A 26,999-nucleotide genomic window follows, 5' to 3' on the forward strand; every position below is an offset into this window, starting at 1 on the left:
AATTTTTCACTTTGTGGCTTTCTGGGAATGCCGCACTCGGGCTAGGCGTTGGTGCTCCTATGTCGTTGCTGTTTACGTCAGTGGTTATGATGGTGTGGTGCTCAGCGTGTATTTGCGAAGAGCCGTGATTGATTTCTGTGCTGCCGCCAGTGCAACCGAGCTCGCTTCCCTCTGTCATCCTCGACTGCAAAGGTGAGATACCTAACTGGGGTCTCCTCACACCGTGGCCGAGTCCATCGGGCTTTCGACAGTTTCTAAATACTCTTAGGCTTACCACGGGGACTAGGCCTCAAGTGCACGCTCGCCGAACAACCAATGTCATTTACCGTTGTCTTTCTAAAACGGCTGCCAGGGCTCGCCATCTCATCTATTTTGGCCTGGCTCACTGGGCATTGTCTTTCTAAAAGCCTCCCGAACGGGCGTGTGTGTGCTTTTCCGGAGTCCCAGCGTCGGGTGACGAGAGAACAATTATTTATGCACAGTTCGAAGAATGCGAACCTGAAAGGGTGTTGTGGCTAGTCTTCCAAAAATTATCGTTCTTGTTGGCCGAACCAAGGGCACTGTGTTAGTCGAAAATAATCGATGGGTCTGACTAAGGAGAATTATTAATCGCGCCGTAAGACTAGCTGCTCTATGCTTTCATTATGTACTTGTGCCCACGGGATGTCAGCGTAAATAAGGTTCGACATGCAACGCACTCCACTTAGGCATGTTCTTTACTCGGGGCGTAAGGCAGTCTATGATCAGAACGCAAGGAGAATACTTGTGTTGTATGCCGTCTCTTCAACGGCCGTCTCGTTGTGTGCTGCCAGCGCATCATTTGTTCAATGTGGCCCCTGAAAAGCGGGGAGCCCCGGCGACTATTCCCAAGGAGAGCGTGTAGATGGCACAGGCCAATGCGCTCCAGCTTCTACGAACTGGAAAGCTCAAAGCTTGTCTTTGCATGCTTATTTTTTATGTGAAGTTCATTGCGAAGGTGGCTCTGCTAAGGTAGGTACGATCTCTGCTTCCAACAAAGGGGAACATGCTGACCGCATGAGTCGGTTTTCTTCAAGGCTCACACCAAAATGTTTAATAATTCGGTCCCCCTTTTGTCTTGATCACTTTAACTCGTTGGAGGTAAGACATGGTGAGCACAACCTCCAGCCAATCAGTATTCCTTGGTAGGTGCACCTGAGTACATCACCCAAGTACTCCTTGCACTCCTTTCTTTTGCACAGCGAACTGAAGCATTGCCGAACCATCTGAAATATTGTATGGCATGTGCAGACAATTGAACAAGCCAAGGTGGGTGTCAGTAGCAAACAACTGTGAATCTTCATGCACAAGAAGTTGTGCTATGGTTAAATCAGGCACCCTAAAAACAAAAGCGTCCTTTATGATTGGCAGTGAATAGTTTTTTCATTGGCAGTACAATAAATTCTTAAATTCTGATCACCCGCAAACTCTGTTCCAACTCTTTTTTCTTGAGTGTGAACGTGAATGAAACACCGTGTGCAGCTTTGCAAAGGAGGTCGTCTAAAGGTAGACAAGTATTAAAGAAGTATCCTTGAAGGGTCTAATAGTTGAGGTAATTTAAATGTCTAATGGTATTGAAAAAGCTCTTTAGGAGGTTAAAACTAGAAAGGTATAGACAACACTAAAATTTGTCAGTTTTGCGAAAATGCAAGTTCTTTTTTTCTAGAGGAAAACACGGCATGCTGACGCAGCTAGGTCTGTGCTGTTCTATGTGTGATGCCTCGTAGATTTCTCATACAATTCGGTCTCGGTATTCTGTAATAACAACAGCCTGGTCAAAAGAGGAAGAACAGCCTCAAGTCGCATAGTGTAAGGCCATGTTGCTGCCTGACTTTTGTTGTAAGATAAGTACCTTAGTTCTCGTTTTGATGGGGCAGTGCAAAGACGCAAACAACGAAAGACATTAGAGACAAGGAGCGCTGACTAACAACTGACCTTTCATTTCCGTCATCTGTGCATATATATGTGCTGAAAAAGCATGGTTGAGAAGAGGTGAAAAGCATGATGAATGATAACAAGGCTGGTTTTAACCAGTGAAAAATAAAATAAATAAAATAAAAAAAATGTTTAAAGGAACCCATGCGTGCATGACGAGGGAACAAGGGCACAAAGGAAAAGGGCAATCAAACTAAACCACTGAGATACATAATTTCAGCATCGGGCAAAGATACGGAAGGCCTGCTAACACATTTGTCACCTGCTTGATGAATGAAAAAAGCTTGGATGATTTCACGCTCTGTCTTATCCCTCTTCTTTCAAAACTGTGTGCTGCGAAAATCAGGAGAGCAGCCACAACGCCTGCAATGGTCCACCAGAAAACCGCTAGTCGTATTACGTGCATTATAATCATGTTCCTTTGTCCTGTCGTTGAAACCCCTGCCAATTTTGCCAGTGTGCTAGTACCCGCAACTTAAAGGAATCTTGCAAACAATGTTGGAAGTACTCTCGGTGAACTTGTTCCTGTGTTTGGTTGTGCAGCCGGGGCATTTACCTTTGTTTGTCATGCCACGTAACATTGAGAGTTTGCAAGGTGTGAACAGTACAACTTTAACATCATGCTTTGATGCAATTCTTCTGCAATTGGCACATTCACCCAAGCGACCATTGATACATTGGTCAATTTAGCCTATGTAAACATGCCCACAGGAAAGTGGGATTCTATACGCAACACCGCATTTGCAAGACTTAAACCACATGACGTGTGTTTTGCTGCATGTGTCGGGCCTTTCACTGCTCATTTTACACGTTTCCATAAGCTTTGTTTGGGGCAGATAACACTAAGCTGACACTTGCACACCCCAAAGGCTTTTTTAAAGAAGAGATGTTGCTTGAAAAAAAAAAAAAAAAAAATTCTGTAATCTGTTGCCTGGAGCAGTAAGTTTTTTTGTTTACGTAGATTTTTGTGCTTATTTCAAATGTGTAATCAGTTTTGTAGTAAGTTGCATAGTTTTTTCTTTTGCATTATGACAATGCATAAAATATAGCTCATTTTAGACAGACTTTATGCCACTAAACTTTTCTCTGGTTGTGAGCTATAAATGGCTCATATTGCTCCATGTTAAATGTAGAGTGCAAACAACTAAGAAGAAAGTTTGTATAAGGCATTTCAATGAACAGGAAAAGTTAGTAATGTGAAGTTTTAAAATGCTCAGCCCATGTTAACTGCTTTTTTTTTGGTTTATAATAATTACAAAAGTGATATCAGGTTTCAAATATGATGATTGCACTGTTCTCATGTTAATATGGGGGAAAATTTTCATCCCGATCTGGCCATCAGTAGTACCAAAGTGTGATGTCCAATCTCATGAAGTTAGTTGCCTGCAATTGCAATTTGAGAAAAAAAATGCAGTTTAAATATAGAAATGAAAGCTCACCTCTGTGGCAAACATAAGCTTTTTAAAATTATTTTTTCAGTTTTGAAAGCTTGGGATTTGTGGTTATTTTGAGCATGTGACTTTGGTGAACACCTCATGTGAAATGCAGTGACAGAGTGTCAAGTAGCGATTTCCAGGAGGCTCTAGACAATCGGGGCTTTGTAGTTTTCAATAGGCATCGTGAGCACATTAAAGGGCCACTCACAAGGTTTGACAATTTCGAGCTGACAAGCGCAATGGGTAGATGAGGCGTTCATGACCACGTGTGCTAAAATTCGCAACGCTACGTGCTGTGGAAATGGGTCAAATTTCAGGATGAACGCTGCTCCCCCTCCCTTCTGCAGGCGCGCGCCTAGAGAATGAGGACATGACGTACGCGTATGAATGGCCCTACGTACACGGCAATGCAGCGACGTTGGCCCTCTACTTAGACCACTCTGCTCTAACGTTGCAAACAGTGGCGCGTGACATGGCGAAAATTATTTAACATGGCATGCGTAGTTTATGTCATTTGTTGCTTGAAGAGATTATTAAATCTCTAGATAAATAATGAGACGCAACGAGAGAATGTAAGGGTCTTTTTTCCATTTTTCTCCCGGGCATTGCAACAAGATGCGTGGATAACGTGTCGGCGTTTTGCATGCGTGTGTGTACCCACAGTCGGCGCATCGAGCAGACGACCGCCGTAGAATGCTCCTACGTGTTTGCGCACTCATTGTGCTCATTTATTCTACCACGTCTGAGCCAACGTTTCCAAACCATCCTGCAGAAACAGGCAGAAGACCACAAAATAATGCTGGTCAACAAAGCAACGCCGCTCGCTTGCATGGGGGTTGGACTTGTTTGGGCACGTCATGCGCACGTGACCTCTTGGTCGGATGCCTGAGAGGGTGGGGAACAGATATGGCTTGCGAAGGCTACGCGAAGGAGCGGCAAGGGTTTCGAGCTCGCCTCCTCTCATCCTTGTTTCGCACCGCTTCAAAAAACCCGTTTTCTCCGCTCGTGATGAACCGATAAAAAAACCGCTTCAAAAAAACCCATTCTCTCCGCTCGTGATGAACCGATTAAAACAATTATTGTGGCAAAATGTTCCTCATTGGACACCGAGAAACTTCCACTATCTAAAATTTGGTGTGGGGCCTGGTGAGTGGCCCTTTAAAGAAGATTTGAACCTACTTGGAACCTATTGAAATTTTTTTTCATGAAAATAGAGAAACTAAACTTGTGAAAAAAGTAAAAACAGTAATAATGTAGTATTAAAAAAAAACTTGCATTTTCCGAGTTGAATCTCCCCTGAATCCTGTCATACACTTGGTAGACGTATGATATAACAACACTTCTTTATTGTGTGTTTTTGTAGGCACGTCACCACTTTTCTGAAGTATGTGCAATAAGGTCTCCACATGATCACACAAAAGAAACTAGAAAAATCCAGCTGCTCTTAGTCTGTCAATTTGCAAAGTAAAACTTAGCAGAATCAGGTAAGGACGCGACTTCATCGGTGCGTTATTCATGGTGGCAAGAGAAACAACACGTTTGGCCAACTACGAGCAGTTGAAACTGTAAGGAAGTAAAAGTTTCCTTAAACAGTGGCGTACATCTATCAAACATGTTCTGGAGTAAGGTGCAGCTTTCGATGAAGGAAATGCGATTATTGTCAGAAAGTTCCTTGGTAAGCATCAGTCCTCGGAACACCTTGCAGATTCTCAAGAACAGATCTTCTGTTTTGTGTGTGGTGTTTTTGGTGGGCCCCATGATAAAGACCAGAAGATTGTTGACAAAGCAAAATATTTAGTGATTAGGCAGCCTGTCGGCTTTGGGGTCTTTAACTTCTTCGATGATTTAGTCTTTACCTATTGAATAAAAGCTCGGTAGTTCAGAAATTTGGAAAATTTGGATGTGTTCCTTTGTGCCAGCCAGCTCGCGCATTTTTTAATGGCATCAATCTTTTGTTAATTCAGTTACATCTGGTCGCAACCCAGTCTATTTGGACTACCCGTAGAGCACACAGAGCACAAAACTGCATTTGCAGACAATCGAAACGGTATGGTGCTGTTCATATCACTATCTTTATTACTTAAGGACCACATTTTTGTCCGCGTGTGGATCTGGCACTCAGTAGCGTCGCTTTAACTAGATGCGGTACGCATGCATTGTCACAAAACTCGGATGGAGCTGTTGAAGATCAAGTGCTTTCAGCCACAGTCGGCATGCTGGCATAGAAATTTTTGGCTACATCACGATCAAGGGGCTATCAGTTGCCAGCCATTTTACCTGCAAAATAACTTTTGTCACGTGTGTCAACTGGGCTGGTTTCCCAGGGAGTGGTGACTTGGAGTTCCTTTCACAGTCCCGATTATTATGCTGCAGTCTAATGCACTGCAAGCTGCTAATAGGGCTAGTGCCTGGATGTGTAATATAAGATATTACTATGTTCATGGGTGCGTGCTGCGTGCATACCAATATCAATTTTGTTGATGCAGTGATGTATGCAAAGTTAATGAGCACATGCATTTTTTTGTTGGTGCAGGTGGGCGGAGCCGGCACACGTGGTGCCCGGTGCTGCCATGCCGCTGTTTGGCAAGTCCCAGAAGAGCCCGTACGAGCTGGTCAAGGTCCTTCGGGAGGCCGTCCTGGCACTGGAGCGGGGTGACAAGAAGGCTGAAAAGGTATGCACCTGCACCATCCACTCTCGTGTGCCCATGATAACATGCTTTTCCTTCTCTGCAAGCTGCCCACCACTTTGGGAAAGGCACTGCGCGTGAGTATACCTCTTGGTGTAAAACTATGTTTCCCATGCAGTGGATTCTCCAATCAACAGGATTTATGAACCATGGCTTTATCCAGCAGTGTCCACAATGCTTAGTGTGTCCTTATATATAAAATTAACATGTCTTGTTTTGTGTATTAAGTGGTGTTCCTTTTTCGCATTGTGCCATTCCTCAAGTTTTGCTGACCCCACTGTTTGTCTTTCATGCGAACACGAGTTTCTTCTTTTTGTAACACTGACAAAATTTGAGCAAATGAATCTGTGGGAGTTTTGAAGAGGAAATAATGCAGCATGAGTGAGCTATGGGACACCACTTAAAGGGTCCCAGCCACACTGCAAGATTGAAGCTTCTCATTAGCATGTCGCACAGTAGTCGTGGATAAAACTCCGTCCAGTTTCAGTTAAACTTTCACAGTCAATACGACACAATTTTCAGTATAACAAATTATATCGCTTCTGGTGGCGTCCTGCCGAAAGGACATGAAGTGTGTTTCTTTAGTCACTTCAAGTCCATGAAATTTTTTCGGCTCCAAAGGTAGCCCTCAGGTAATAAAGTGATACTTGTGTCAATGCCAGTGGCTGAGTGTTTCAGTTGAAAAAGTTTTTTTGCTGGCACGTTTTTCAGCGTGTGATATAGAAGCACCTCAAAATTGGAGAGAACCATTCCTGTTAGCAGCTGACTAGGGAACACCACACTCTCTCTGTCCGATAGAGCAATGGGGCGCGAAAACATACTGTAACGCCACCATGTAGAGCTGTCCTCGGAAGTGCTAGGTTACATTGCTCTTCCAGCCTGCCCCACTCGGCCCGTAGCCATTTTGTCGCAGTCTTCTTTTTTATTATTACTGTGGGGCTTCACTGACAAAATTACTCAAGTGCCACTGTGACTTTGTCACTGAGATGTGTGAATTGCTAAATAGCTGTTCCAAAAAAGGTTTACATTCCTCAAAGTGACTTAAACATCACCTTGACTACCAGTGTGGTATTATAAGGTCTATGATATCGAAGCCATGGAAACCAAGTTCAGTGCTTTTGTTAAAGGTAAAGAATCATTGCGCACTTGCCACATCTTCCAGTACTACCAATAAAGTTTGACCAACCAACCAGTTTGCGTCGAATCGAAGTAGTGCATCTACAGACGACTCTTGCTTATGCAAACTCGAAGGGACCTCTGAATTTTGTTTGAATTATGAAAAAGTTTGAATTATCAAAAGTTTTCAGATAGATGACTCTGGTTAAGGTGACATTACACATTATCATCAGGCAGAGATTTTATCGCATTTAAAAATTTTTCAAGTATCTTTAAACCCCAACTGCATGCAACGAGCAGGAAGCAAAGGTGTAAGGTCAACAAGTTTATTGGCCATTTACTGCTGATCAGACCTTTTAAAAAAATTGTGAATTGCCTACTGCTTCTTTGCTATAGGTCCGTGCCTTCAGCACAAAGCTCTCTATACCAGTTGAGAAACGTCATGGTTTGCCATATGTGCGATTTGTCTCAAACATTTGTTTACAAGCAAAGCCTTGTTCCTTGAAGGCCTGCAGTGCTTATTTTTGAATTTGAGACTGTTAGAATTATGCAAGCACACAAATTTTTAAATAGTAGTGGGACACAATTTTCTGGTATGGGACTGCAAAAAGTATGAATTAGCCAAATGATGAAGTTTGAATTAACAAGCTTTTAAATACATTGAAAGTATAGAGGGCCAACCGAAAAGTTGAAATTTGTTTAATTAACCAAAAGTATGAATTATCAGAGTTCGAATCATTGCGAGTCTACTGTAGTGTGATTTGAGCAAGGGCTTCAAGCAGATAAATACATTTTTACTGCAAAAAATGCATCACCATCGCTTAACTTCGTTCATTGTAGGTTTTCATCTCTGGAACTGGCTGCTGTTGACATGATAAACAATTGGCATGAGCGAATTTACATTCCTCTTTAGTACACATAACCCTACAAAGCACAAGTGTGGTTCTTCCAGTTTGTGCGGAGCAACCAACATGCTTGGAGCTGCATACAACCACAACATTTTCTCACATATGATTGGAAGCAAACGCACAAAAGCCACATGTATGCGCATGCATGCCTGATTCAGAGTTTTAGCTAAAATGACATTTTGCATGAGTACAAGTATGTCTGCATCACGATATATTCGTGGGTTCATCTGTTGCGTCTTACTGCACGTATTTTCTACACTTGTCAGACAGTGTATTTTAGATTACCATCAAGCCACATCAGGTGGAAATGTGTAATGATGTACCCATTTTGCAGTTGGCACAAAGAAGCCAGTCATGACTGGAAAATAGAGTGCGATTGCGACTGGATAGAATGTGATTGTGATAGTAAATGCTCTGTGTGTAGCTGGCCATTTTGCTTTCCACACTTAATGGCTCAGCAGGCTAGAAGGGCAGTGGTCCAGATAGCAGTTTTATGTTTATTTAGCTGGAAAAACTCGGGGACGAAGTAGAAACACACTCAAGACAAGCACCTGTCCGTTACGCATCTCTGCCTCGTCCCCATTTTTTCACACTTCATAAGCATCAACCAATTCAAACCTGGTAAAATAGCTGTGTTGGTTATCTAGTGAAAATACCAGTGCATGGCATTTACAACTTCATTGATAAGCTAGTAGTTTAAAGCATCATAAAGAAGTCGCACAGAATGGGCTTATTCTACAGACGTCCCCTACAAGCAGGAAACCCCAAAAGCTGGAAATAATGAAGGAATATGTCAGGTGACAGCAGTAAAGCCAGCAGCACTCTTGCAAAGCAGGGTAGTAATGAATTTAAAAGCTTGCGCTTGCATCCGTCGCGTACGTCGTGCACTGTGGCTCAGAGCAAACATGCGACCAAAAACTTTGACTGTGATTCTGTTGTCTCTAGAGATCCACACGCATGAAGTAAAAGCAAAACAATGCTGTTCAAAGAGGAAAATGCCAGAAATTGTGGTTAGAAGCAGCACATTCAATCGTCTGCTTTACTTCGCTAGAGCAACTAGAGGTCACGTTATTCTATCGTGCAGGATGAAGCAATCGGAGCACCTTCGTCTGCAGTGGTGGGCCTCGCACCCAGTGGGTTAGCGGCAGTGCACGAGTGTAGTTTCTTCATTTTTTGTCATATTTTGCGGGCTCCCTTCTACCCTTTGTGAGGCACTGCTTTCTAATGTAATTTTTTTTTTTAAATCTGCATATATCTTGATAACGAGAACTTAAGCACACATTGGAAACCAAATTCAAATATATTCTATGTGGTTGCTGTGTCCAACACATTGTGTGGATTGTGTTTGTCTTCAGGGGAACCTTGCAGCAGGTTTTCCGTAGCCTCAAAATTTGGTGTCTTAGTGAAGAGGCAACGTAAATTGATTAAAGTTGAGTGCATACCAGTTTGCTGCCAGTGCCTCTATTGGTGGTTCATGCAGGCCCAGGAAGATGTCTCCAAGCACCTTGTGATGATGAAGAACATGCTGTACGGCACGTGTGATACCGAGCCCCAGACGGACATTGTGGTGGCCCAATTGGCACAGGAGCTGTACAACACCAACCTTCTTCTCCTGCTGGTGCAGAACCTCTCTAAGATCGACTTCGAGGTACACTTATTCTTGGATCCTTGTGCCATCTTTAACAGTATGCTGCTGTACGTAAACATCAAATATCTGCTCCTTCATTAAAATGCAGCACATAACCAGCTGTGTACACGCATTTGCCGTAATAGCTTTTGTCATGCCTGTTATTTTTGCATGCTACAGAAGCTTTACATGCTATGGCTATAGGCGCAACTCTTCAGTTGTTAGTCGGCATATGTCTATTTAGACTTACCAACTAGTTCAGGTCTGTTATTCTAAGTTTGGCGGCAGTTCGTTCAGTGGCACTGTCATGTCTATTGCTGCTCTGCTGGGTAACTACACGAAAAGCAGCTGAGCTTCCCCTGTCATGTTATTCTTCCTCCACGGCCACAGATGAGGTTGTTGCAGCAGAGTTTATTGATCAGGCAGCTAACCTTTTCACACGCTCTAACTCTACCATGATGTGAACAGAGCCAGTGTATCGCGAAACAACAGAGACGAGGCCAAAGAACGGGACTTCTTGGAGGAAGACATTCTACATTTACATGGCAATGCAGGGGCAGGAGTTGTTCATTGTGCCCTATGCTATTCTGATACAGGTAGCAAATCAGTTGGTGGAATGTGGAGAGCGGCGCAACGTAACCTATGTGTATCTTGAAGGCTTGCCACTATGGTGACCCCGCTACTAACTGCTGCGAATGATCACCGCGGGTTCACACTTAGCGAGCCACAGGACCACGACTCCGCCATCTACTCGCGTGTAGCGCACTGCTCCGCGCGTGCTCAACTAATAAGGCGTTTAGCGCCGCGCGGAAAAACGGACAGTGTTTCAATACAAAAATACACAACACTTTATTGCCCTTGCGGGCACCCCAAACAACAGTACAACGTCCACTCCCGGGACGCGGGGAGCCAAGGCACCCGCACGCGGACGTTCACAATAAGGGAAAACCGTCAGCACGTCGCAGCAGGCAATGGCGAGCTTTGACACGCCGGTCGGGAAAAGGTCCCTCGCGGCTAGGCTGCACACTCTCACGATAGCCACTGGGCCTGGTCGTGAGTGTTAGGGCAAACCTCGTACGCGTAGGCTTTCGGCAAGTGCGTCTCGGTGTGGTACGACCACTTCAAGCAGTAAGCACCGCTGTGGGCTTAGCGTACGGTACCGAAGCTGCACTCGAGTAAACACGCCTGCCAAGGTGTCAGAGGCCACCCCAGGCAGGCTACAGTCCGGCGATTCCCAAAGGGGACGCGGACGAAGGAAAACACGTGCTTACCCGGCGCCGACCACGGAGGGGAGACCGCTCACTCGGCGCGCGCATACCGGGTGCCGCGCCCGCACGTGGCGCCATCTATTGCCGTTACCAGAGCAGAAAAAGCAAAAAGGTGTGGCCGTACGGCGGAATGCCCGCGAAATAGTCGCGGGCGCGCCTCAAATCCCTACATCCTTCTCTCCTTAATTCACCCTATATACCGGTCTGCAAAGGCAGCCGGTCGTCGCCCATGCATACAAAGACGTCATGAAATGGGCAACAGCTAGCCTCAGCCTCACTCTGCAACTGCTGCTGAAGAAAAAAAATGAAACAACACACAATACACTTCAGAAATAAAAAAACATATATTTGGCCTACTGCAGCGTTCTTGGGGGGGGGGGGGGGGGGAGGCTCCGTGGCAGCCCTGACAGCAGTGCGGCGAAATGGGGGTCCTCCCCCATTCGCTGTCGGCACAGGGCCGCCAGGTCCGTGTCCGAGCGCTGGTTTAGCAGGGCTGGTTTTGAAGCCTTCCTCATGGTGGCCATCCTTTCAGCGGCCGCCTTTTTCAGCGCCATGTGCCGTGTGATCGTGCACTTTCAGTGCCACTATAAGGGTGCCATGCACGTGGCGCAGAACAAAGGCGGCCGCTGAGGGGATGGCCACCACGAGGAAGGCTTCAAAACGAGCCCCGCTAAGCCAGCGCTCAGACACGGACCTGGCGGCCCTGTGCCGACAGCGAATGGGGGAGGACCCCCATTTCACTTCTGCCCAGAATTTTGCTCGTACAGTCGAACCCCGCTACAATGAAACTGACGGTGCACGGAAAAAATTTCGTTGAAGCCAAAATTTTATTGTAGTCAAATCGCAAAAAACTATCGCTGATATGAGCTAGTAAAACAAAGGAATGTTTATTCTCAAAATTCAAAAAATGTTCGCTGCTTTCTATTCTTTCTCAGCAGCGTCGCGACGTGATTTTCACCCATGCATAGCAAGCCCGTGTTGAAAAGCACATTGAAACAAGGCCTAAAACCGCTTTCGTGAACGAACCAAACAGTTGCATTAACACGTTAACACCAGCAGCTGTCCGCCATCAAAAGTATCTGACAACGCCGAGATAAAGGAGGGGTATCGTGGAGCGGCTGTAACTCGTGGCTAGCTGATTTTGTTGATAATGTGGACGAACAGTCGCTCTGATTAGTTACCACACCGGCCAAGCGCGAAGATAATAAGCATCGGAATAGGAAAAGGCATCGTTCTGCGGTGTCACCCAGCAGCTGCGAGAAGGAAACCATGAACTGAGCGACTGAGCTTCAGCTTTGGATCGTCTGCTGCTTGAAACCAAGCCAGTGGCAAAGCAAAAGCAGGGCAGTCTCATTGCCATCGCTATAGAGCAATGGTGGCGCCAATGCTTGCTGAACAGCGGCGGTTTCTAGTGGTGCCAACGCGTGTTTTAGACTTCGTCGACGTATTTCCAGGTTCTCAAAATGCATCGAAGTGTTAAAATATTGGGTTTCCTGTATAGCAATGAATATCTGAGCCTGGAATTGCATTGAGAAATTTTGTTGAAGTGGTACGGCAGGAGAAAAAGTCTTCGTTGTGGCGACAATATTTATGCATTGACTCCTATGGACTGCTGATGGAGAACCGTGAATTTTTCGTTGAAGTGGAGTTTGTTGTAGCAGGCTTCAACTGTATTCTGCTGTGCAGATTGCTCGTGTGCACTAATGTATTTCACTTTAGTTGAGCATGCAGTGCAACATGTTTTTGAGGACGTGAGTTTGTAAAATGGTGTGGATTATCATCCAGTATCTTAAATAACATCTTGACTTTCTTATGGGTTGTGCTGGTAGTGCAGCAAGAAGGCTAATGCTTGCTTCTGATTTTTTGTCTTCTTAGGGCAAGAAAGACGTCGCTCAGATCTTCAACAACATCCTGCGACGGCAAATAGGCACACGTTCACCTACGGTAGACTACATCTGTACCAAGCCTGACATCCTGTTTACCCTAATTCAAGGGTAAGTACATTAATTATGCATTTTGGTGGTGCAGCTCAATTGTATACATTTCCACACACACAAAAAAAAAACTTGTGTGCATTCAGGTACAGCTTTCATATTTCACCGTGAGATTGGGCTATACAGTTGCCAACCGATTTTTTTACCTGGCGGGGACCGAAAAAAAGTCAGAAAAATTCGTTTTTGTCAAAAGTATGAACTTTATTGCATTAGGCAGGCTTAAAAAAAGTCCATGATTCTGCCTTGCCTCATACTATGCTTGGAAGCAATTTGGTTCGCCGGTATTTGCGCCAAGGTGACATCGTCACCGTAAATGCTTGACAAAAGCGTCATCTCGGTGGCGATATGCGTCGCCGACGGCTGCGGGCAATAATCGTCATCATCTGAGCCGCTCTCCGGCTGCGGCACAACCTAGCAAACAATTTCTTCATCTGTGGGCTCCACGCACAAAACAATGATATCGTCCGCACGAGCAAAGTCCTTAAATGTCATCGTAGTTGGCACATCCACTCCACCACTGCGCAGGTTGCACATTAGGTCCTCCCCGCCATCGATGCTGTACAGATCACTTACGTTCAGGTCATCAGCCTCGGGCTCTTGGGCAGCAACGAACCCGGCATGCCGTTCAGGTCATCAGCCTCGGGCTCTTGGGCAGCAACGAACCTGGCATGCCTAAAGCAATGTGCAATGGTGTCTGCTTTCACCGCCTTCCAAGCTTCGGCCAACATATGGTTGGCGGCCAGAATGTCAACTTTGTAGGCCTTCCCATTGTCAAGGCACAAGACGGTGCAGCTGAGCAGGCGGGCACAGTAGTGTGCCTTGATGTTTCGGATCGCACCTTGATCTATTGGCTGTAGCACGCTTGTGGTGTTAGGCGGCGAAAATTCCAGCCGAATGGCCTTAACGTTCGGCACGCTACCGTGCGCGCCACAGTTGTCAACAAAAAATGTCTTTCCTGCCTTGTCGCACAAACTTGCGGTCAAGTTTGCGTAGGTATTTTTCAAATAAAGATTGCGGGATCCACGCCCTGTCGTAGTCCACAGGGAGGGTCTTCACTGCCTTAAAACACCTAGGATTTCTCGCCTTTCGAGAAAGATTACAGAAAGAGGCAGTTTTTCTGTACTGGTGGCGTTGGCACCTACCATCACTGTTAAGTGCTTCTTGCTAAGCTTCCTGCCGGAGCATGATTCTCCCGGAAATGCTAGCGTACAGTCCAGGAGCATATTAAAGAACAGTCTTGCCTCACCACAGTTGAAGATGTCCGAAGGATCGTATTCTTTAAGCAAGGATCTCAACTTCGTGACACGGTAATCGGACACAAGTCTGATCAACCGCTCTGCTTTCACCGCTCACTTTCTTGAACAGAATTCCATACCTCATCTTGAAGCCGCGAAGCCATCCGTCAATGAATTTAAAATCCTCAATGCCTATTTTGAGTGTCTTTTTCTCCAACAAATCTCCTGACACGAGCAGGTTCTTTGCCAACCCTTTTTTTTAACCACAACTGCAGAGCATCTTCAAGGGCTGGATGAACACATTTGCTGTCGTTTTTCTGGCTCTTGTATGAATTCTGAAATGCTGTCAAAATCTTCGTTCGGTTTTTATATAGCCAGATACCGTTTGCTTCTATAGATGGTATTCTTTGGCAACATCAAGCTGGGACCATCCACTCTCTATTAACTTGATAATTGCAGCTTTCTTCTCCAACGTCATGGTCGTATAGTTCCCACGCTTTTTTTGCACCACCTGGCTCTCGCTATGGTACAGATGGCGGAACTATGACTTCAAGCTCGAGCACACAAAAGTCGATAACGCAGATAGCCGCCGCAAAGCACACACAACGTCTCGATACGACCCGACAGAACACGTACTAAATGGCAACAGGAACAAGCTGGCAAGCAGCAACTGCTGCGAAAAATAAAGAATCTTTACTCCGCCTCCTCCCTGTACAGTGCGATGACGATAGTGCTGACCACTGTGCTGACCGAAAACGAAAAAATGGTCCCGTGCGACTCGGCCTCCGAAACCTGAAATATGACGTGCACTTTCCAATTTCGGAGGCAGGCAAGTCATTTTAAAAATAAGTCGCCAAGCTTAGTCAAGCCGGCAAAAAATCCAACATGGCGGCGTCCATAGGTTCGTGGCGCAGCTCAAACCAAGCGATTTAGTCCGAAAAATTCAACTTTCAGGGGTGAATTCGTCTGAAAAATCGGTCGAAAAAATGCATCAGCCCTATGGGAACCCTAACAGTGCATCATTGAAGTACGAAATATGCATTAAGTCCGAATTTTCGGAGTCCAGAAAATCGGTTGGCGACTGTAGCCCTTATTCAAAATCTGCAGCCATCGGGGGACCACCTTCGTGTATTTCTGCCATGTTGAAGGCTAAGCACACTCTGTGTGTAGGCACAGGAACCATATGTATTGATGTGTGGTGGCTCATAATATCGGCAGGTTTTTATATTAAAAAAAAAGCCATAGCTTCTACGAGGAAAGGGCAGTCATGTGCCTTTGTTTCACAGCAGTGAGAAACTACCCACTGTGGCATTATCCCCTTCAGGGGCGAATTATGGTGCACTTTTCATACATGTTACATTTCACTACCGTAATTCTGAAACACTCGTTATTGAATTTTAAGAAAATTAAGAAATGAATTCTTTTTGATAGCTTTGCTAAGTAATCTTATTTAGTAAATTTTGTTCTGCAGCCTATTTTTGCACAAAAAGATCTTGGGCTAAAAATGGGTGCACAGCTTGTTTTTTACTGTGTTAGTTTTGAGCGAAGGAAAATAATACTTACGAAGTTAGTCCTGGAATGTGGCACGTCGAGTGACCCTTCGAAGATAGCGGTGCCTTGATCAAAGCGATGACTGCAGTCATAAAAGCACATTGGGGTCAAGTCAAGACAGGTTAATTATAGAGAAGGCTCAATTGATCCTATGCGAACTGTTTCTTCACCTTTTTTTTTATTATTAGTCCGAGGAACTGGCAAAAACAAGTTGCGTCCACATATGTGGATGCTGCACCTCAAGGGGTAGGGCTTATATTTTTATAGGTAGTAGTATTCATATTTTAATGCAATAGCAATAAAGAGCTCATTTTGCGAAAATTGCGGTGTTGGTGTCATTCGCTGTGAGAGAAAAGTCATCATATTTACATGACCGAAAAATCAAGAAAGTTGCAAATAAAATAAATGATGAAAAATTCTGGGTCCGAGTGGGCATCGAACTCGGGTCGTTTTCATGGCAAGGGGGTGTTCTACCACACAGTCATGCATCTGCTTGTGAATACAGTGAAAAAAATTCCTCCGTTGGAAATGCAGTGAAGTGCCGTATATTGCCGATTATAAGTCTGCGTTTTTTGTTCTGTTTTTTTTTTTTTTCAGCGGAACGGCGCGACTTTATTGCAAATGTGGTTTAATTCACTCGTGAGCGAACAGGTGTCACCTAAATGCAGAAAGACTTAACTTGTCAGTAGAGAGGCTGTTGGCACTTTTTAATACCGTGTTTACTTGCGTAATGATCGCACCCTTAAGTTTTGTCGTCTAAATTAGACTTTTTTTTTCCCCCACATAATGATCGCACCCTGAACTTGCCGCATCGACATGTCATGTGCCAAGTCTAGCTGAACGCGTCTATCATTGTTTCTGTTATCTGAAAGTGGGCATCACTATGCTAATGCCGTAAATTTACTGATTTAAATGAAAGCATTCCTTATTTAGACGGAATAAACTGTTTTGACGCGCGTGACGTACTCACAACCTCCATAACTGACTCAAAGAAAAAGAAATGCGGTGGCTTCGCTCCGTCAGTTGCCATATTTGTTTTCACATCCCACACCGTTACAGCGGCGGCCGCCTGTTGGTCGACCTGTGTTCATCCCGCAGCAATGTTTTTTTTTTTTTTTCTTGAGACCACGTTGTTTTTTTTTTTTTTCGGTGTGGTTTGTGATTGTCTGTTGAAGCGCCATTTCACCATGGGGCGGTATGCGAGCTTTACTGTCACGTTCGAGCTGAAGGCGTTTGACTACGCGCTAGAGCACAGCAACCGCGCTGCCGGCAGACATTTCGGCGTCGACGAAATTCGTATCCGATATCGGAAAAAACAGCGCAAAATGCTCATGGCTACTAACAGCACGCGATGGGCTTTCTGCGGGCCCAAATCTGGCAAGTTCCCTTACATTGAAAAGGCAGTCCTCGAATACGTGAAGGACATTCGCAAGGACGGTTATGGAGTGTCATTAGACATGATACGGACGCAGGCGTGCACAGTTTCCCGGAGGCTGGGAATAGCCACAAAGGACTTCCGCGCCAGTTCCGGCTGGACGACACGCTTCATGCGGCAAAATGGACTGTCGCTGGCATTTGCAACGCGCTCGACGGAACGGAAGATGACCCTCTGTGGTATAGTGAAGACACTGCCGGTTCCGACAGGGAATCGTGCGGGGACGACACTGACGCCAGTGATGCTTCGGAGTTTGAATGAACGTTAGGGGGTCAGAGAGGTAAAAAATAAAAGGGCAGTGTGCCATGCATGTAGCTCCTGCATAATGCGCGCATTTTATTACAAAGGTAAGCTTTAATTTACTTTTATTTTTGGTTATGTTCATGAAAGCTACCGTAAGAATTCTGATTAGCGACTTTTTGCGTTTGCGGTGCTCAGCATATTTTTTCACGAAAAATTAACCCCGCGTAATGATCACATCCCGAAGTTGGAGTCAATTTTTTTTAAAAGATAAGTGCGATCGTTATGCGAGTATATACGGTAAAAATACTGAAAAGAAAATGGTTTCGCTGCAAAGTAAATGAGTTTATGGGCGAGTTCATTTACAATAAACTATGTACTGATATACTTATCGCAGCACTTTTGAGTTTGTTATAGGATTTATGAACCATTCGTTATAGCATTCATGAACCAGTTGGGTTCATAAGTATCTATAATTTGATACCCCACACTTGCACATCAGTTGATTTCTGTGGCAGGAAAAAAAATTTCTTGGTTGCCCAAAAACAAGATTTTGTCACGGTCATAAAAGGGTGAAGGATGCCAACTCATGATGGGGAATTTCACACTACCCGTGTTTTATAGCTTATCTAGCGAGTTTGGACATATTTGTTTAATTTTATTTCCTTCATTGCTTGCCGCAAGCAACATTTATCTTGAAACATGAAATTCGAGCACTAATATTCACCGACTCATGGTGCCTGCTCATGCGAAATCCACTCATAGGAGTGAACATGTGTACAGTCGAGCCCGCTTATAACGAACCTCAGCCTGACGCGGCATCCGTTCGCTGTATCCCGAAGTTCGTAGTAAATGAAACACAGCTTTTAAAAAATTTGCGAGTGAAAACACGAACTTTCTTTTGCCCAAAAAAGTCAGTGATGCACGTGTTTCGAAGAGCAGAGGCGATAAGGGCGGTCTCTAGTTTATTTCAAACAGCAGCGTGCTTGTTCACGGAGGCCCGTGGCATAAGCTGCATGAAGGACTGGCTCCAAAGTTTCGTCGTTCTCGCAATTAGATTCCTCCAAATCACTCTTGCCACGTACTTTATTCACAATGACCTAATCTGTGCACGGTTCTGCGGTGTCGGCATCATCATCGGTTGTAATGAAACTATCGCAACAGGTGTTCCACCTGCTCTCTCACATCAGAGTTGACGGCATGCTGCCACAAATCGCCGCCGAAGTGATCCTGTTCGGAAACTTCAGGCTCGGCATTGGGCCCGACATCGACGAATTCGGCCTCGCGAAAACAGTTTCGCGCGCATGTAGCCGTCGCCGCCGCCCGCGAAATATACACCATCTCCACAACCTACTACCGGGACGCCCAAAGCAGCAAGTTGGCTGCCAGGTGGTCAATAGCTATAAGCAAGCGCTCTGCAACGCGGCACCTAACGTGCCGATTACGCTCAAGCCACGCAGTCACACTTTCTACATTTTGTTGAGCAGAATGAAAACACGTGCAAGTCCTTTCGTCTGTCATCCGGATCACACGCACACCAAGAGCGAGCAAGATGCGCACACGTGACACACATGCCAGAACGCGTAGAACAGCTCTGGGTGCGTTTGTAGCCAAAAAACGAAACTAACTTGAGCCAGTGTGGCTGGCGTCGCGGAGCGGTGGAGATGGGCGAAGGGGTTGTGATCAAAAGAGGAGAGCAGATTTGCGAGAGAAGGGCAAGGAGTTGTGATAGAGTGAAGAGAGGGGAGGACACGGCGGGGAGGGGGTGACCTTGAAAACCAAAACACGCCGGAAGGAGGTAGGTCGGGTAGCTTGCTTGAAAGGTTTGCGAAGCGCGCAATTCGCGCGTAGAAAAATGTTGAAGGAGTGCCTCCGCTCGCAGAAGTCGAAGCACGGCCGCCTGGAATGCGGCGGTGTTCAAAGAATCGGCGGTCGTGGTCAAAAAATCGTTTTGTTGCGCCGGCTGTTTTGCATGGTTTTACCGACTTCCATATTTCGCGATTCGTTCCGCGCAAATTGACAGCCGTTTTCACGCTTTCGCACCCGTGCGGAGGGCGTGCTGAGTCGAGTGCGAAATGAGCAATAACAGGTCCTAAAACACAAAATGAATCTCAATTTATCAGAGTCGGGGTAGCGTACGCGCTTGCGCTATACTAGACTCAGAGGATTGGATACAGTTGATGACCAACGATGTTGGCAAATAATCTGGTCACTCCAGGCCTGCGAAGCCAACGACAGTACCACCGATCAAAAAAAGAAGAGATGGCCGACCGGTCTTTGAAAGATCAGTGGCAGTGTGAAAACACGGGCCTCGTCGGGTATGCGGGTCTCTCAGAGTAGTGGGAGGACAAAGAACGGAGGGCTGCGTAACAAAAAGCGGTCGGGGAGAGCGGCAACTAGAGGGGCGCGGAGGCAGGTTCGGCGGTTAACAATAAGAATGTATGGGTACCTTGCCGATGCCTGATGGGTGGTTGAAAGTGGTTTCCCGGGAAGTCGGCTGAGCGCCGGCCCCGTTCGCTGTAACCTATCGGTTGCGCTCGTAGACATTCGTTGTAAGTGCGATTTTGTGCCATTGAACCAATGTATATTTTTGCCGTCATGTGGATATTGTTCGTTTTAAGCGAAAGTTCATTTTAAGCGGGGCCGTTATATCTGGGCTCAACTGTATGTGATCCTGCGAAGTGTTTTCTGCATAACAATACCAGGTATTTTGGCTACTTTTGTCTGATTTATTCATAAACCTTCTTGTGAGTTAACATGAAAGCTCTGTCATGTTAAAAAATAGTTAAATGTAAAGGATTATTTTGTTTGCTCGGGTTCGATACAGTCCCATAATTTTAACTCCATGGCTAATGTACTTGCAAGATTTTCCCAAAAAGGAGGGTGAAACAGACATAGAAAGATAGACATTGATGTAAGCACTTGCATGTAAGCACTTGCATCTATCTTTTTTTTGTTTCCATCCTCCTTGTTTCTGAAGCATACTGCCATAAACCGTTTTTAGGCAGGTTAGGTTACAATCTAGCTTATTCCAAACAGGTGTACATGTAAAGTTTAGTGCAGTACAGTGTAAGAAATGTTGTCATAATTATAGTGAGCATCATCTAATTTCCAGATACGAGAAGCAGGACATCGCCCTCAACTGCGGCACCATGCTGAGGGAGTGCGCGCGATACGAGGCCCTAGCGAAAATCATTCTTTACTCGGATGAATTTTACAACTTCTTCAAGTACGTCGAGGTGTCTACATTCGACATTGCCTCGGATGCATTCTCTACCTTCAAGGTCAGTTTTGTTGCCTTACATTGCAATGCATGGCCAGCGGTTTCAACAGATAACTGCCTATTTTTTTTAATCTATACCCACTTTGGCTTTCGGCCGTGCTGATCACCGAAAATGTCTTCTTTCACAGCCAAGACTGTTGACATGTTCATGGATTGCTTACAGGCAAAGCAAACAGAGCAAATAAAACACAATAGCAACCGGGATGCTTTGATCCCCTAATTGTAGCTAGAAATGTTCCCTAGGATTTTTTTTTTCTTTTCCGCTTTTTTTACTTGTGTTGCAGTTGTTCTTGAGCCTTTTTCACCCGCAAAGGGTCTTTCTCCGCTGCCTGTTGGTTGCTGGCATAGTGCTGAGCTTTGGTTTCCGGCGTAGTGCCGAGCTGCTGATGTTTGGTTGCACAGCATCATGTTGGCAAATGCACAGTCGATGACGTGGTCGCACTGTTTGGGGCCGTAATCACTGCAGTTAGCGAGCGCAATGCATTACGTGCACTTGAGCACGAAACACAAACACCAGCTTCATTTGTGACGACAGAGCGTTGCGCCGATAGTGTTGCAATCTCGACGTCGCGATAAGCATCGATGTGACTGTCACACGCACGGTGCATGAACAAGCCTCACCGTGTGTACAAGCTTTATTGGGCGCTTTCTTGAACAGAATGCATGCATAGTTCTAAACTTTTTGCCCTGCCCATCGTTATTGACAGAACAACAATCAGCGTCCCGTGAACACAGCGAAAGATCGTCCTGTAAAGACAATGAAAGATTGAAGAGCACGTGTGAAAACTGAGCGAAATGACGGTAAATTTGACACACAAAGCACGCGCAGTGAACGCCAGAGCAGACGGCGAGCCGGGGAAACAGATGTGTCATCGCACGCAGCAGCCAATAGGAGCTTCGTGATCACCCACTCTTTCGACAGGCGTGCGCTTCCTCTAATCGCGGCTTCGCATCCGAGCCGCGGGAGACTTCAAAACTTCGAGAGCCCCCCAATCATGAGCAATCCTGCCTCAGCCACGCTGTTGCTGCTGTCGTGGGTGGCAAAAAGAAAAAAAGCAAGAATTCACGAGCAAAACAAGACCAAGACGGCGGCGCTGGGCGCGTGGTTGGGAAATCGCAAACGCCCGAATTAGGGGTATTTTCAATGCTCGCTGGCTACTCGCTGGCTGCCGCAGCATGTTATATATTTTTTTTTACATACTTTCACGATGAATTAAACATTGATATTTACAAAGCAGACATACTACCCGAATATGTGGTTTTCAAAAAATCGACCTTTTGTGATTTTTGGTGTTAACGCGCAATAAACAACTGTTGGCTGTCAGCGCATGTTTTTTTTTTTTTCTCATCTCGTGTGATGTGTTCATTGAGTGCTGTGTATTCCAGTGGATAGTTATTGCTATTGCAGGTGTCATTTTTATCAACAAGGTCTCTTTAAAAGCTCACAATTCAGGATATCAGTCCGAGGATGCTAAACAAGCACTAAAGGCTGAGCGATTGCAATCAGCTCACTCCAAGTTGCATAGCAGCAAATCTTTATCATGACAGAGAAATTTTTGCGGGATAAAATGCACGCAAAGCTGCAATAATGTTGTGCAAAGAATAATGTGCGTCAATCGCATCACACTGGCAATGAACAGCACCTTCTGGGCATTGCCTAGACCATGAGTATCGGGCACTCTGTTTTCTTCATGAGCTCCGAGCGCATTGCAGCAATAGCTGGAAAGATCCGTTGTTTAGATTTCCAGTTTCTCTCCCAGCTATCAAAAAGTGCTTCCATGTTTGTGTGTGACCCAGGAACTTCTGACGCGCCACAAGATGGTCTGTGCGGAATTCCTGGAGCAGAACTATGACAAGGTGTTCTCTCACTACCAGAACCTCCTCAACTCTGAGAATTATGTCACAAGGCGACAATCCCTCAAGGTTGGTGGAGCAGTCTTCTACTTCGGTCTTTCTTCATATGCTCTTAAACTTGACTCTAAAAAGTAACCTATTGCATCCATCCTATAAAACGTACTTTTACATGTGCTAATTTAATCATACATGATAAAAAATCTTCGTAATGTCGCCAACAATAACTTTAAAGTGTTCCTAAGTAGCATGAAAAGATGATTACAAAAGAAGGAAACGCATGGAACATCATGAGCACAGATTGCAAAATCTATAACTCTAGTAAGCAAGCTACAGATATTTCAATCTGGATATTGAACACCCGAACCACCTGTCGCTCTCGTAGCTGCCAACAAACACGAGAACACTGCTTTGTAAAAGCACAATCCAAGATAGTAGCCAAACAAACGGTGCGAATCATGGGACCAAGCTGGCCACGCCATGTCCTGTAGCAGGCTGACAACAACCCTTTGATTTTTTTGGTATGCTTCACTGCATAATATTTTTGCATTGCGGCAGAGCTGACCTGTGTTTTTTTTTTTTTTTTAATTATTGGCACTCATTCAGAGCTGTGTATGACATTTCTGCTTCCTTGAGAAACTATAAAGAAAGACGTGCCTCAGTTTTTGGGGGTTTTTTTTCCTAACCCCACTTTCGGCTGCTTTACAAATCTCCGGAAGAAAGAGGTCCCCAGGTCTGTTCATAGATTCATTTGAAGTATATCTACATTAACATTATTTGTACATGTTATTACATGTTTTTTTTTCTGAAAGCCAGCCTTGTTTTTATACTACTTCAAACTTACATCTTTTTGCTCTGAAATTTCACTGCTTCAAAGATTTCTCTAAATACAATTTCATCTGTTGCACCACTGTAACTGGAAACATGTTTATTGTTATTGCAGAACACGCCACCAATTAACTAGCTGTTGGAATTGTAAACATAGAACCACTCAAGCTCAAGCACAAATCTTTTCAATGATATGGAAGCAACTCTCACTAATGAAAGTGTTACAATGAAGCTAGCCTTTCCGAATTGCTGGCCTGTATCAGTGCTGTGCAAGTGTACAACTCTGTGCGGCAAGGATTGGATGGAAACATAACATTTGTGCACTTTTCAATTTACTACACTGTACTAAATTTGTGGAGATCCTAACAAGTAGAAAAATTTCGTTTGCCATAGGGTAGCAAAAATGCCATGGAGCTCTGCTTTTCTTATATTCTTTACACATTTTTTGCGCAAGAACACTGTTGATATCCTAAAGCAACAACTTGTGCACTTGTTGGTAAACGCTGTGACTGCTCATCGTTTGCCTGATGTTAAATGCATGCCATGTCTTCGCAATAATAAATTTGCAAAATGAGTAGGGTTTTTTTGTGACCATTCTATCGCTATTTAATACAGTTCTGCCCACAAACCGACTATTTAAACTTCATATTTTTCCGACCTAAGCCGAAGTTGAAAAAGCTTGATTAACTGCAAGTCTATGCACCATCTTTGAGGGCCTTGTCATGGAAGTACCATAGGAACTGAAACCAGTGCTCTGCTTGGTTACAGCTTCTAGGCGAGCTCCTTCTGGATAGGCACAACTTCAGCATTATGACACGCTACATCAGCAATCCAGAAAACCTTAAGCTGATGATGAACATGCTCAAGGAAAAGAGCCGCAACATTCAGTTTGAAGCTTTCCACGTGTTCAAGGTGAGTGGAGTGGTGGATAGATAAAAGGCTGTTAGTAGAGCATGCCGCTGGTGGTGCAGGTGTTTGTGGCCAACCCAAACAAGCCAAAGCCCATTCTGGACATCCTGCTGCGCAATAAGGACAAGCTGGTGGACTTCTTGAGCAAGTTCCACACGGACAGGTCAGACGACGAGCAGTTCAATGACGAGAAGGCCTACCTCATCAAGCAGATTCGAGAGCTGAAGCCCCTCGAAGGCGACCCCACCACGTGTCCCCAGGGGGGCCACTGAGGCTGGCTGTGTGGGCGTACTATCATTCCAGGAAGGAATTAACATTTGCTTGTAACTAGACTAGCTGCCGTTGATGTTGTCGAGCCACCCGTGTGCACCTGACAGCAGCAGCAACTGGGCCCGCTTGATAGTGTTGTATCTTTTGTTGACGCTGCTGTGCTCGGACTTGTGGTGCCTTTATGCAAGCCGTGGTGGAGGATGTATGCGGGCAGAAATAAAGGTTTCTCTCGCAGCATGCTTGGCACAAATGTTTGGTGCCTGCAGAAAAGAAAAACCTCTCGTTGCCGACTGTGGCCACCATTTCGTGCAGCATTTTTCAGAAGGAAGACAGTGAGATAATGCAGGTGTTGAATAACCTGCAAGTAATATTTATATCATTCATAGGTGCATATAAAAATAAACGACAAAAAATGTGAGACCCTTCATTTCTATGTCGTGCAGACGCTTTTGCAAGCTCTGCATAACAGTCGGCTGCGATCACAACACACGCTTGACATAACAGTGGACATAAGCTCATATGCCTTTCTTATACACAAGGGAATTCGTATATGTCCAATATCAATCAAACATGCTTGGGAGAAACTTGAATTCACTACTCCAGTAATACAGTTAAACCCCTTTATAAGAGGCATGCTCTGAGCAGCTGTTTGTCTCTAATGTGAGATGTCTTTTGTAAGCAGTGTACCTCATATGCATTTTTTTATTAACCCGTACTTTATTGTAGGCACACTGGGGTCTCTTATACACATTTGTCTCTTATATCAGTGTCTCTTATAAAGGGGTTCGACTGTATTGCACCGTATTTTGTCATTACTGAAAATGTCGCCTTGCGTAAAGTCATCGCTACGCTGCCCATTGGTGTTTTTGATCGTCTTGCAATATGAGTGAGCGCAGAGCAACCTGAATGTGGGGTTCAAGTCTTACTGACTTCTAGTCAATGACAGTACTTCCCTCTGGCTGCTTGCAACTTGTGTTGAAAGCGCCTTGTGTAGTTGTTTATAATGCAAAAGTAATTAAATTTTTGTAACTGCTCATTTATTTTTCTAGGGCTGTAATTCATGACAGTAATGGATTAAATTTTAATGGAAGTAATTGTAATTGTAGTCAATTGCTTATTTTCTGCAACATCTAAAAGTCCGGTCCTCACACAGTGTTCGGGAATGTTCTGGTAGAAAGGTCTCCACTTTCATTCAGTAAGGCTCTCGTCAGTCAGATGGAGCATGCAGCCCCAGAAATAAATTTTCCCCATTTCTATCCAACCAGTATCTTCATATTCTTGTGTAAAAAGCAGTTTGCCATTGCAGTCACCGACTTCCCTGTCACGTACTCATACTTTCAGTCATTGCACTAAGGCAGCCATGCATTGGAATTCAATGTTTCACATTAAGGAATGAGGACGACACTATAAAACATACGTATGGTAGCCGCCCTCCATCTCAAAAGTTCCACTCATCAATTTGCAGCAACATGCAAATTCTTCCCATTGCGTCAGATATGGTTCCAGCCAGCATCGCGCTTCATGAAAGCTGCTTGGTGAAAGCAATAAAGTGCTTTTTGTGGCCGCATTGGTCATTTTCAAAATGTAGTAACCTGCTATGACAGGCTGCAGCATCAAAGGCACGCTAGCTGGTAGTGGAACAAAGTTTATTAATAGCACCGCTGCAATACACTCGTACGTCAGTATAACAAACATGAATATAATTAAATATCAGTTATAACGAAGTGAAAAATAGTCTTGCAATATATACAGTGGTGGGAATAACTTTTGTAGTGAATTTTCGGATATAACGAACTTATTTTCTTGTAGGATGCAACTTTGGTATAATGAGGTTTGTACTTTTGTATAACGCATGATTGAGTGGGTTTGGGCAAAGGAAATAGAGTTAATATCCCGAATGAACAAGGGAAAGGAAACTGCAATAACGTGCATGCACCCAGTTGGCGTGGCTGGCCCATAGCAATGAAAAAAAGAAACGTAACAGGTTGCTGTCATGAATCCTAAATACTTTTGGATCGGCACTCTTAAATCGAAATGCTGCGTTGAGAACCCTAGAAAGAGTATATTGGTGTCCGGGAATGCGTAGACTGTTTTTAATACCGCTAGAATAAAGAAAGCTTTTAGGTTTTGAAATCAAGGAGTCAGCTTCTCAGCAATGTGTCATTTTTGTGGGACATCAAAGAGACGAATGAGCACTTACTTCAAACTGGTTTATTTATTCAGAAACACAGGATTTATCGCACTGACATATCACTGGGGACAGATACTCACATTATGTGTGGAAATTCTTTTTATTGAGGGGTGTCAACGTGTTAATCACCAAGCTTATAAATCAAGTCTGCTTCTACAACTTCACGTGTGATCTGTTCCTGGTCTTTAAAGACGACACTCGCATGATGTGATTATCT

General features: G+C 44.7%; 1 protein-coding gene across 2 annotated transcripts; it reads left to right on the plus strand.

The window, feature by feature from the left end:
* Nucleotides 1-63: 63 nt before the first annotated feature.
* On the plus strand, nucleotides 64-25,009 carry LOC142813642 (protein Mo25-like). 2 transcript variants are annotated; one of them, XM_075891690.1, is made up of 9 exons: nucleotides 64-192; nucleotides 5,923-6,061; nucleotides 6,124-6,153; nucleotides 9,581-9,748; nucleotides 12,871-12,989; nucleotides 20,566-20,734; nucleotides 22,531-22,656; nucleotides 24,181-24,324; nucleotides 24,384-25,009. In XM_075891690.1, exons 2-9 carry the CDS (start codon nucleotides 5,960-5,962, stop codon nucleotides 24,591-24,593), a joined length of 1,068 nt encoding a protein of 355 aa, XP_075747805.1. In that variant the 5' UTR covers nucleotides 64-192; nucleotides 5,923-5,959; the 3' UTR covers nucleotides 24,594-25,009. The 2 variants fall into 2 exon arrangements, with proteins under 2 accessions (XP_075747805.1, XP_075747806.1); XM_075891691.1 differs by lacking the exon at nucleotides 6,124-6,153.
* Nucleotides 25,010-26,999: the final 1,990 nt, after the last annotated feature.

This window comes from Rhipicephalus microplus, chromosome 1 (assembly GCF_043290135.1).
Source record: "Rhipicephalus microplus isolate Deutch F79 chromosome 1, USDA_Rmic, whole genome shotgun sequence".
NCBI classification, from domain to species: Eukaryota; Metazoa; Arthropoda; class Arachnida; order Ixodida; family Ixodidae; genus Rhipicephalus; species Rhipicephalus microplus.

What these genes read in the sequence shown, in the direction of transcription:
- LOC142813642 (XM_075891690.1), top strand. Translation starts at nt 5,960, where the DNA reads ATGCCGCTGTTTGGCAAGTCCCAGAAGAGCCCGTACGAGCTGGTCAAG. An exon ending in GTGACAAGAAGGCTGAAAAG is followed by an intron (nt 6,062 to 6,123) that starts GTATGCACCTGC and finishes CTTCTCTGCAAG; the next exon opens with CTGCCCACCACTTTGGGAAA. An exon ending in ATGCATTCTCTACCTTCAAG is followed by an intron (nt 20,735 to 22,530) that starts GTCAGTTTTGTT and finishes TGTGTGACCCAG; the next exon opens with GAACTTCTGACGCGCCACAA.